Below are 11,781 nucleotides of genomic sequence, written 5' to 3'. Positions count from 1 at the left end.
AGGATTCCTCCTACTTGGGGCGCCCCCCTTGGCTGCTTCCTCTCCCTCCCACCTATATATATGAGGGGAGGGAGGCGCCTAGAACACACATCAACTTCTGTTAGTCGTGTGAGGCGCCTCCCTCCAAATATTACACCCTCGGTCATATTCTCGTAGTGCTTAGGCGAAGCCCTGCGCGGATAACATCACCATCACCGTCACCATGCCGTCGAACTAATCTACTTCCTCGACACTTTGCTGGATCAAGAGTTCGATGGACGTCATCGAGCTGAACGTGTGTAGAACTCGGAGGTACCATACGTTCGGTGCTTGATCGGTCGGAACGAGAAAAAGTTCGACTACATCAACCGTGTTGTCAAACGCTTCTGCTTTCGGTCTACGAGGGTATATAGACACACTCTCCCCCTCTCGTTGCTATGCATCTCCTAGATATATCTTGCGTGAGCATGGGATTTTTTTTTGAAATTGCATGCTATGTTTCCCAACACCGGGGGGTCAGTATCACGTTGTGTCTTGCCAGACGATGATGGACACTATAATACCGAGTGGGCCCAATTTTCCTATGTGCCAGAAAGTTCTCGCTATAATCATTTTGTTACAAATAACGTATGGCAACCCCAAAGTAACCGTCCGATATGAAGGTCCAGGATATTCTCATGGTCTAAGGACTTGAGTATACAATAATACCGACAACAAGGTTATGACTGAATCTTGAAGTATATCAAAAGGTGGGTCTATCCAACACCATTGTTCAGCCAACAGTGTGTTCCCAGTATTGCCGACATCCTTGTTACTTTAACAATGTCGTATCAGGAAAATAGGATCATCATGTAGTATATGAGCTAGTCTTAGAGGTGAGACAAGGGATCTACTTAGTGTTTAAATTTCCACACATGCAAGTGGGTTTTCATCTGACTCTCATATCCAGGACCATTGCAATTATAGTAAAAAATATAAAATTAATTGTGAACATGGAAATAAATAATAACATCTTATTATTGCCTATAGGGCATATTTCCAACAGTTGCCTGAGAATGTAGTGTGGTAGGAAGATAAACTCTTCGCAGCATGGTTGGAAAGCACACACGACCACACAAATTGTGGTAAGAACAAGAATTTGAACAAAAATGGTTCCATCAATGTTTATGTGTTATTTTATTAATCCATAGACACACCAGATACATTACTAGATACTTAGCCAAACAACAACATGGTCTTAGAGATCCCCCATGGCTTTGACCAGCCAAACATTGTGAATCCCCCATGGTCTTAGAGATCTTGCCCGTATTGAAGCATTAACAATCATGCATCACGACTTTGGGAGAAGTTGTATGTGAAAACCACAAGGAAACTGTAGTCCAGGAGAAAGTACCATGGTTCCTCCCTTGATCACTTTCCAACTGTAGAAGGCGCACACAAGTTTAAAATTTAGAGAGTAAATATCTATGTAAAATAGTCTCGCAAGAAAGAAGAAGTATACATTCCCAAAAGAGCATAATATTCGTGTGTTTTTGATAGAGTAATACACTACCATCATATTTCTATTGTTATACTATATTCTATTTCCTTTGTACTTAACACATTGTAAATGCTCTATGGTAATTACCTCCATGGGGGTCATTAACCTTTAATATGAGACATTGATCCTAGAGGTTATTTTTGGAAAAAACAAATATGACTATTCAGAAGTAGTTGTGAGCTCCCCTGCAAAAAAAGTTGTGAGCTTATAAACTTGCATGCATACTAGTTTGCACTAAGGATTTTGCGGCGCTAGCAACTTTGACAATTGATTTTTATGAATGTGCATGTAAATGATCATAAATTTACATTGTCGAATGATGTTGCATGGAAAACTAATAATGTATTTGTATCTAGTCAAATACATTTTTTGACTAATTAGTGTCTATGAATGAAATTCGACTACACGGATACATAGAAGTCATATGTCTTGGAGTAAGTTGTAATGATTTTAGTTGAGGTTTTAGTTCATAAATAGAAACTTTCCATATAATATATAATGGCAATGAAAAAATACATCTTCTATTTATCCAGTTACTTGACCAGGCAAATAAAATATGCCTATTATGGAACTATATAAGAACATGTTTATACAAAATAAATTCTGCCAATGAAGTTACATGCACCCTCCTACTCATAATGTTAGCACACCTACCCCTTTCCCAGGCATTGCACCCTCCATTAAGGCAACCTTTTTAGTTTTCTTCTTCTAGTCTGGCTTGAAGAACATCAAGGCCTCCACAATAGGATTATGGTGGAGTCAAGCACCCTAGGATGTAAGTGTAAGAGGAATGGACCTTACAATGTTGACCAGGCTAACCTGAGAAAGGTTGGGGAGGGTGATGGGATTGGTGGCTATTTGATTTTATGTTTTCATTTCATTTCTATTATTTTCTTTGATCTGTTTTTTCTCTCTATTTTTAAGTATGTCACACAAAACTCCAAATGTAACATTGGTTTTATGAAATGATCTTTCCTTTTTCTATACTAGAAATGTTTTATTGAAGTATACTAAAAATCTTTTTGTGGCACACTAGATCCACTTTGAGTAGATCTGATGGCTACAAATATATCTTCTCCCAAAGAAACATAGTAAGAACTGGTGGAGTTTAACACCTAGTACTCCCTCCGTCACAGTTTATAGGGCGCACTGGAAAAGTCTCTCGGACCAAGGTGGTTAGTGATTGGTTGTACCACGTACTGAAAAATAGCATTGGTTATTAACTACGATGCCTAATTAGTGTGCTCAGAACTAGTAAACGAGCAGTCCTAGCGCATGAAGTGGTGGAGTAAAAGGGCCGCATGCATGGGATGCAGCCTACGCGCCTCAAAACGGCCTAATTAACTCAGCATTAATTGCCAACATGCCTTAATCCTCTCCTATTCTGAAAATGAGTACATGATCATCTCTCTATTATTAAATAAGAGGTAATCAATACTTATTATTGTTGTTAGAGTAACCATTTATTAATATTTTTATTGCAAGAAAGAGCCATTCACCTATATTTAGTAACTAAGCAATGTAGGAAGATAGCCATTTGTAGCTTGGCAAAGTCGGCACCAACACATAACCGTAGCCCGCCTCCAAAGGCCATGAACTCTTTTGAGGAGCCACCCACGGGTTCAGTTGTATCCTGTGTAGAAAGTTTTCACCAGGTTTCAGAGAGAGATGCTTCTTGCATAACAATTAATACTTCCTTTGTTTGAAATATTCTTAGCAATCCCCTTTTTAGTGCTTCGGCTAGAAAGTATTAGAGATAAAATAACTAAAAGCCACATATTCTCCTACATTTTAATTCCTATTTTCCATACTATAATTCCCTCTTGAATTTTTTTCCAACACTCATAATGCTTAATTATTTTTCTGTAAAAATATAACTTTACTTAGTTTGAAGGGTATTGATCATGAGCTACTTTTCCTTTCTTGGAAAGGTTTTGACCTACTTTTCTTTTGTAATAATATAAATTTCCAACTAAGTGTTGTAGATGCACATTAACTAATAACTTAAAACCGGGCCAATATCTAGGATATGTTATGATAAAATATCATGAATTTTGGAGATAGTGTACATCATTCAACCGAAGTTTGTTGCTTTATGATAAAAAGCATATGCGTTGTTTTATTATAAGTGACATAGAACATCCGTTTGAAATAGGCAAATGTTACAAACCTTCCACCTCCAAGGATTGAATGCATTGGGATCCTTGTAAATAGTAGGATCGAGATGAATGCTAGAAGGATTTACCATGATCTTTGATCCTTTTGGGATAGTGTAACCTGCATGAATCACACGCGTACATACATTACATATTAAGACATCATTTAGTTAAATTGTTGCAGCCTATCTCCCCCCTTCGCGCGCTACCCTCCTTTTGATTACAAGGAGGATGCACCCATTGTACTATATGTGCATACATAAATGAATTAGCAAACTGCCAATGTGTCTCTCGTAAATATATGATTGGTTACTCTTAATATCTTACATGTCTCGTGCCCTTAGAAAATCTTCTCACCTTTTATATGAACTTCATCTGTTGCTTTTCTAAACATTACGGGAGCGATGTTAGCTAGCCTTAATGCTTCATGTATGACCTACAAATAACAATGAAGCAGATGAAATAATGCCACTTGCACAAGTGCTCATGTCATTAATTATACAATAAGAATAAACCAGCCTATACGTGTGTATAGTTGATGTCATGAAAAACAAAGGCCGAAGAGAGACAAACTATATACATGAGATGTAAATTTCATGGACTTGTATTCCTCCCATGTGATTTCAGAGTCAGGGTTGGCCCTTCTTTTCCTGATGTTGTTCTGCTCCTCCTGAAATTGATAAATCTACCTCAATTAGTCAATTGCATACACGAATTACATAATTACACACACAATATTTTCTTGGATTATGGAAAGGAAGGTCTTTGGGTGTTAACAGGTGTAGTTTTATCCATGTGCCTTTCACATGATCTAAGTGGTCTGTAACATATTGGGTATATGGTGGTAGTAACACACATATACAAGACCACTTAGACATGACTATATTTTTGGTGGCATATGAGACATAGGTGTAACTATGGCCAGGAGCAAGATGGGTATTTCTTATATGGATAATCATGTATATTTTGTTCAGTAATTATGTAACGGAGTGTTAACGCTAAATTAGTGCATTGTCTGTAATAGAATGCACAAATTAATGCGGGTATATGTCTAATAGTGTGGGTGGAAAATACTAGTGTGTACATCTCAAGGCAAATATTCTTTCCGGACTGATTATTCAAACACTTAATTGGCTATTATTAAAACACTCAATTAGCTACTTTCCTTTGTCCACACTTACTTTTAATTCTTGAAGGGCCTTGGGATCACTGGATAGAAACTTGAGTGTAGCAGTTATCCCAGATGACGTAGTTTCAAAGCCCGCGAACAACAATAAGAAGAGCAAATCCAATGCAATTTTCTCATTCATTAAAGTCTTCTTCTCCTTCAAATCATTGATCAAGATATCAATAAAGTCAACACTCTCCCAACATGTTGCCTTCTTCCTCTCGTTGAGCAATTCTTTCAAGATCTTCATGACATTCTTCCGGCCCTATGCAACGAGGGAACCATACATATAAGGAAAAATGTTTTTTAATATGTAATAAAATATATTTTGAATTCCTGCATTGAAATCACGTGCATAAACACCACGGCGTCCCAATTAATAATGCTATATACACGATTTTCTTACTACGGGGTGCAATATTTGTTTGAGGGAATAGTATTGGGTGCAATTCATCCTACATATTGTTGTATATTAGAATACAGTGGCGGCTCCAAAAGAATAGGCCAGAGTGCTCTTGTATGTATTAATGTATTTGTGCTATGATATGGAGAAATATGTGGGTGGTAGTTGTCCCTAGTTACCTGCATACATTTGTAGAATGCTGTGCCAGGAATGTAAAGTGGAAATGCTAGTAGTCCTTGAAGAAATGCATCAAATTGCTTCCACAGCTTCCCGTCCGAGCTTGAGGAGTCATAGCTGATTAACCGCTTTGCTGTGATGCTGAATATCATCTACGATAATGAAATTTTGGAGTTGCTTGAATCATCATGTATATGTATAAGCTTTGCTAACTAAACAACAATTTTGTGAAATAACTTGTAGTATATCCTAATTAATCAAGTTGTTCAGCTTATAACAGAACACCATCAATATAGGGAAAGGGATAGGAGGACATACACTAGAGGTTGCCTCTTTCACTTCGATACTAGGATGATCGAGCCAGGAGAGTAGGTTGGCCTGGGCTGTCTGTTGTATTTCGTGGAGCAGAACCATCCTGAGGTTTTCTGGGCCGAAGAGTCGAAGTACCAGAGTCCTGAGGTGCTTGTGGAAAGTCCCGAGCGTTGCGATGATGCAGTCAGCTCCCATGATTCTCATGAGCGACTCTGGATACCATATTTGGAACAACTTCTCCTCTTTTTGGAACACCAAGTTGTTCAAATCTTGATCTAGAGACACAATGAGGTCTTCACCGATCAAATTTGTCCTAAAAATTGGACCATACCTGAAATGGCAGCTCTCCAAGAATTTAGTTCGATTGTCATACAATTTTTGGGTAGTTCATCCATATAAAATGATCAACATCCGAGTAAGACTGGCCTTATAGAATTGTGCCAAATCATCGGTGATTATTTCATTTTTATGGAAATAATAACTATTCACTGTATTTCTAAAACTTCTTTATCAACATATAATATTGTTTTCTCCCCACACATGGTAAGCTCATAATAATCGTGTCATTGTATAGCTGGTTACGTGATTCTCTGCTTTAGTTATCAAGTCATTAATCATCTGCGATCACCACCCTTAATATTATTGCTCTACAATGATTTGCAAGTCCGTCCAGAAAAAGGTGAAACATACTGTCTTCTTGCCATACCTCTTTTGCTCGATGGTGAATTGATGAGTCATGCATGAACCTACTCGTACAATTGTTGATCAACATTCGCAAAAAAATAGAAGAACAACTATAGATCAACCTATAGCACCTCCACTATATGCACATAATGAAGGGCTAGTAAATCCTTTTCATAAACACATCGGCTTCAACATTATAACTAGTAGCACGATACTCATATATACTACCTCCTTTTCGGTTTAATAAGCCCACACATATTGCTAGATGGACAATTTGACCAACATCACACAAGTATATCTCTAAAAAGGTGTCGTCAGAAACTTTAAATGTTTTATTTTATAATGGTATATTTTTTGTGAAATATAATTTATATTGTATTGATTGAATTGTCAATCTAGGGATACGTGTGAGCCTTTGAAACCGGAAATAAGGGAGTAACTACTTGGTAACTTCTTATGCCAAGAAAGGAAATTTGCCGGAACTTATCCCATTGGGATGCAACATTGTTGCGTTCCACAAAAAAAGGAATCAACAAAACATACCATGAATTAAATAAAATTTTGGACTAGGAAAATGTTTTGAAATATATAATTTGGTAATTAATGAGTATGTTGTCAGTAGTTTTTAGTTTCTTGCTATAAAAAATTGGAATGCGTGTAGATGCAATCTTTGGTAAGGACAAGTTTGGTTCGTAGCCACGTCTTGTCAAACTTTCAAATTTGACACAAAGTTGAGTACTACAAAAGATATCAAGGCAGGTGGTTCTCGATTTTCTTTCCCCTCTCGCAAGGAGACTAGTAAAAAGCCTAGCCACTGGATTCCCCCCCCCCCTCCCCCTCCACATGCTACTCCGACGGCCGGTAGTGGGGAGAGGAATCCTGGTGCCCTGGCTCCGGCTAGTAGATAGGCAGGATTTGAGTCCTCACAAAGTGACCTCGGACGGATGGCGGCGCTTTTTCTTTGAGTCAGTCTTCCGGACTCCGATCCTCCTCAAGTTCGTCCATCAGGATGGATTAGATGGAGCTCCGGTGTAGATTCCTGTCAGCTCCTCGGGACAGTGAGGTTAGGGTTCACCGTGCGCATGCAACGGTGAAATTTGGTGTCAGGTTCTTCAGAATGATTCAATGACCGACGACTGCAAATCCAGAATGCGGGTCCTTAGGGACACATGCACAAAGACTTCCTCGCTGTCATCAACAAGGCCAGTCTGGCTCCGGTATGGGAGTGGCAAGAGCTCATTCTGGCAGCAACGGTGATCGTTCGATGGTCCATGGACCTCAATGTAATTTTTATTATGGTGAAGATGCTTGTATATCCGATGATTTTTTATAACAGATCAGAACCATTTCGCAAAAAGAAAAAACTTTGACACAAAGTTCGGAAGCACTATTAGGCTATTGTTTGTAACTACCACAACTGCCACTTGCCGCACTTCTTTAACTACTTGTGCCATTTGTCCTACATCCATTACCATCGGTAAAACTTTGCCCAACTTGCGGCCAGCAATTTATTCAACGTAATTTTCTTGACCTACCACTCAACCACAACTGGGCAAATAAGGCAAAATATGGCTGCGAACTAACCATGTGCGGCCTCAACATGGACCTCTCCGTGGATTCGATGATCTTTGCAAAATCACTCACCACATCTTTAGTTTAGATTTTCCGTATGGATAGAGTAAATTGTTTTAAGATTTGAGATCAAGTAGAGGTAGGATTAATTAGATATGACTTGGGTTGTTATTTGTTAGTTTATGGGAGCAAAGACAAGTCGTCAACATTGTATCAAGGGAGCGGGTATAGTTTTTGTGGTATGAATAACTAGAAAACAATGTGCGCGCAGCGAACAAAATATTGAGTAAGATGGCTTTTTCTTCAGATTATTGCAGTGGTTAATAAAGGAATCGCCCTTTTGATGTTCGATGCCTATCTATTTCTTCCATTGCCTCACCGTTTGCTTATGAGAGCGGCATAAACATTTAGTTCTATACTCTACTTTATTTCTAGGTTCCTTGCTCGGTTCTACATCATACTTTGTACCACAACAGTTAAACGCACTCAAGCACCGACCACGTAGCTCCGTTTACCACGCGTTGCTGCTGCTGCTGCCCTTCCTTGTGCATGTTATAGGACTCTAGAACATAGACCGGTCTAACCGTCACAAGTTTAACTTACTTTATGAGTTTAGAGGACAAAATATAGCCAAATCAAGTTTAGCATATATATCCACTGATTTCCGACGTTGGACTGCATTTCAAATTGTTTCAAAATACCAATAAGGATGAGAGCCTATGTCTTATTATGATCGCGTTGGTTATGTAGAAATGATTTGGTTTGTAACAGCGAAAATTCTACTTCTTTGCAGATTGTTTTCCACTGTGCACAGCCGCTTCGTACATGGTTTACGTTGCACCGGACAGAGTATCAACTGATGTTCAAGACAGTATGTATGCCTATGGAGCGGGTGGTCAGAGGGTTTTTTACCCAACATGAAGTACAACATAATCTCTAGACGGTCCATCGCCTATTTTGACATAGGCATAGTGTCGGCCTATATGACTACTGTTGCGGATATATCGATTATTTTATTTTACTTTTGTCAGACTGTTGGTCTTTGACTGTGTGCATTTTACGTATGCAGAGGTCAGGTGTTGCTCGTCATACTTTGTATGATCTTGATCCTTGATGCTACATTTTGAGTTAACAGGAGTGCCCTTTATCGAAAAAGTTATGACAAATTGTTCCCTGTGAAATTCATGTGTCGTGTATAAGAAAAATCCATCAACCGCTTAAGAAAATCGAGAGGGTGCTTACATGATTTTGTTACGCGTAACAATAGAATATTCTTTAGCTGCGTAACAGTAGCAGGTAGACGATATGAGGGGTAGGCCATGCATGCATGCACGACTAAACTGATTAGTGAGAGTAATTACCTATCCAGGCGTCGCTTCAAGAAAGGGGTCAGCTCGAGCGATGGGCTCCGGGCGAAGAACTCGAGCGACTCCCCGAGGACGGGGAGACCCCGGGACCCCGGCGGCAGCATTGCCCCTGCTTTGCATGGTGGACTCGTGTTCCATCTAATGACAAAATGGATGAACCAGGCAGCTAAGAGGGCCGCCATGGCCACGAGAACAACCCAAGGCATGGCCAGATCCACAGGGATAGAGACCGACATTTGCATGTGTGTTCACTAGAGCTAGCTAGCTGGGTTTTGGCTTACCCTATCACCCCGCCCGGAATGTGATTTATATAGACAATTTGCAAAGTTGCAAGCCGTCAGAGGTACAGAGACCCATGGCCTGGGACAGTGACAGTGCAGCTACCCATGGAGTCCACCATCCCGTTCGGATCCACACCCCGACCCCCTTCTTCACGCAAGAACGTGCAATGCATGGGACCGTTCTTTATGCTGTTTTAAGGAAAACTCAAGTTTTCTTCTTTCTTTGACGGCGATATATGGGGTCATAGATCCGCAATTAGTGTCTTGAAATTTCTTACTTTTCGCTGCAACAAGAACCTATTAAGAGAGGACTTCACAAATTCAGACCCCTATACATCCGCATCCGTGGACGTACCTGAACAGTGACCAGTTATCCCTTATTTTTTTGACATCCTAAACATTCATGCACTACTTTATAAGGTCTTCATGAATAATTAATAAAATAATTGCATACATCTCCCAGATGCACAGGCTGGGGTCATCCTCCTTTTCTAAAAAAAACATACATAGCTAGCCTATCTACTCATCATCGGATATGTGATGGCGTGCTTGCCGGAGTCGCCGGCCTCATGGTCATCTGTGACGGGGCAAAACTTCAGTGCGTCCCCCTTGTTGGCAAACAACTCCTCACATGTCATGTTCGCTTCGTGGATGTAGCAGAGGTTGGCCTCGACCTCGAACTCCGACTGGATGGACTCTAAGGATGCATGTTCCTCCTCTACCTCCTCTGCTTGGGCGATCTCGAACCCCGCCAAGGCATCCTCCATGGAGAGTTTAGCTTGCTCCAGCGTTGTATCTGCATCTCCCTTATGTTCGTCCCACGGCTTCCAACTCCTACATCTCCGCGTCCGGCGTCGCCTCCTACTTCGGCGCGTCCTCCTGCTCCTCCTCCGGAGAGTTCAAAGGCAAACAGGTTGCAATCTGAGTGTCGCGCCGTGCCTAGACGACCTCCATCTCCTCCCAACGCTATATATGGGGTCAAAATCTTGTAGTAGGTAACCTTTTGGCGGACCATGGCTACCAACAAATGGCGAGCTCAGAGCTAAAAACATGGCGTGAACGGGGTTACGGTGGCGGGGGAGGGGGTGGAAATGGGGGCTACTAGGGTTCAGGCTCACCGTCCTACTTAAATAGCAGGGTTTGGCCCCTCAGGCGGTGCACGGGTGAGCTCTCGTCGGACCGATGGGTTTATGCGTGTTTCTGTGTGGGTCCCGCTCGTTATCCAACATGCGGACACGTCTGGGCAGGCTCGGGGCTCCCCATATCCGCTTTAGATATGGGTTAGGTTTGAGGGGGGCGATTGGGTCACATTTTCTTCACCGGTCACTAACCGGGCTATCCACCCGGATGTATAGGTGCAATATGAGGGGTTCGGCCCTGGATGCACTAACACCGATGTGATTCAACACTATGTCGATCCAGATTATTTCACATGTTTTCTGAACTTGGCCGCAAGGGGCAAATAAGTCGTTATCATCACTTATTATGTGCATGACTAGACATATTGTTTTGTCCATTTGTATATGTAGAAATAATGTTGTGCTTTATAACAAGAAAGTCCAATCTTTTACGCATGTGCTGCTCGTGTACCAGTTGGTTGGGGTCCTGCGTGCTGTTACTGAAAGGAGCCGATGAAACTTGATGTAAAGGAACTTGACGGAGCAACCAATGAGTTTGTGTTCGATTTGCACGGCTTGGCAGTGATACGCTTCAAAGTCTTTAGACTAACCACAGTGAGAGTAACTTCAGCAGTAACATCGAGTCCAACTCAGCAAATTTGCTTATGTGACAATGAGTTAATGAGGAGAGAGATAGTTGTAGTAATTTAGCTAGTTACTGTAACATCACATGTCCCAATACAATATGAGTCTATAATCTAATAAATGAATCTTTGCATGTTACTACACTTAAGTTACTACCCACTATGAAGGTAGTAATATAGTCTAGGGAAATGTGTATGTTACTAGTATATGTTACTCTTTATTGTGGCTAATCTTAGTGAGGATTATTGTTATGTGTTTTGCATATCACGCTTTTTCAAGTCAATTATGTTAGCGGTGTTTAAATTTATCAAGAAAGGTCACTTTAATATTAAAACTCACGGCATACATCAAACCGGTGCAACGACTTGGTATGTGCGTG

The 11,781-nt window shown here is 40.6% G+C and overlaps 1 protein-coding gene across 2 annotated transcripts; it reads right to left on the bottom strand.

Moving 5' to 3' along the window:
• Positions 1-1,116: 1,116 nt before the first annotated feature.
• On the bottom strand, positions 1,117-9,622 carry LOC147986125 (cytochrome P450 87A3-like). Of its 2 annotated transcripts, none has more exons than XM_087544480.1 (9): positions 9,353-9,622; positions 5,742-6,066; positions 5,426-5,575; positions 4,857-5,108; positions 4,256-4,360; positions 4,033-4,111; positions 3,690-3,796; positions 3,019-3,152; positions 1,117-1,400 (listed from the first exon to the last, which is right to left on the bottom strand). In XM_087544480.1, the coding sequence occupies exons 1-9, from the start codon at positions 9,598-9,600 to the stop codon at positions 1,310-1,312; spliced, it is 1,491 nt and encodes a 496-aa protein (XP_087400606.1). In that variant the 5' UTR covers positions 9,601-9,622; the 3' UTR covers positions 1,117-1,309. The 2 variants fall into 2 exon arrangements, with proteins under 2 accessions (XP_087400606.1, XP_087400607.1); XM_087544481.1 differs by having other exon boundaries at positions 4,256-4,345.
• Positions 9,623-11,781: the final 2,159 nt, after the last annotated feature.

Source organism: Triticum urartu, chromosome 2A, assembly GCF_056163025.1.
Source record: "Triticum urartu cultivar PI428250 chromosome 2A, HENAU_Tu73, whole genome shotgun sequence".
NCBI classification, from domain to species: Eukaryota; Viridiplantae; Streptophyta; class Magnoliopsida; order Poales; family Poaceae; genus Triticum; species Triticum urartu.
Note: the sequence above shows the minus strand (reverse complement) of the source record. Positions and strands in the feature narration are given on the sequence as shown.

What these genes read in the sequence shown, in the direction of transcription:
- LOC147986125 (XM_087544480.1), bottom strand. Translation starts at nt 9,600, where the DNA reads ATGCAAATGTCGGTCTCTATCCCTGTGGATCTGGCCATGCCTTGGGTT. An exon ending in AGGCCCTTCAAGAATTAAAA is followed by an intron (nt 4,361 to 4,856) that starts GTAAGTGTGGAC and finishes TAATTGAGGTAG; the next exon opens with ATTTATCAATTTCAGGAGGA. An exon ending in TGCTTAGTTACTAAATATAG is followed by an intron (nt 1,401 to 3,018) that starts GTGAATGGCTCT and finishes CGCCTTCTACAG; the next exon opens with TTGGAAAGTGATCAAGGGAG.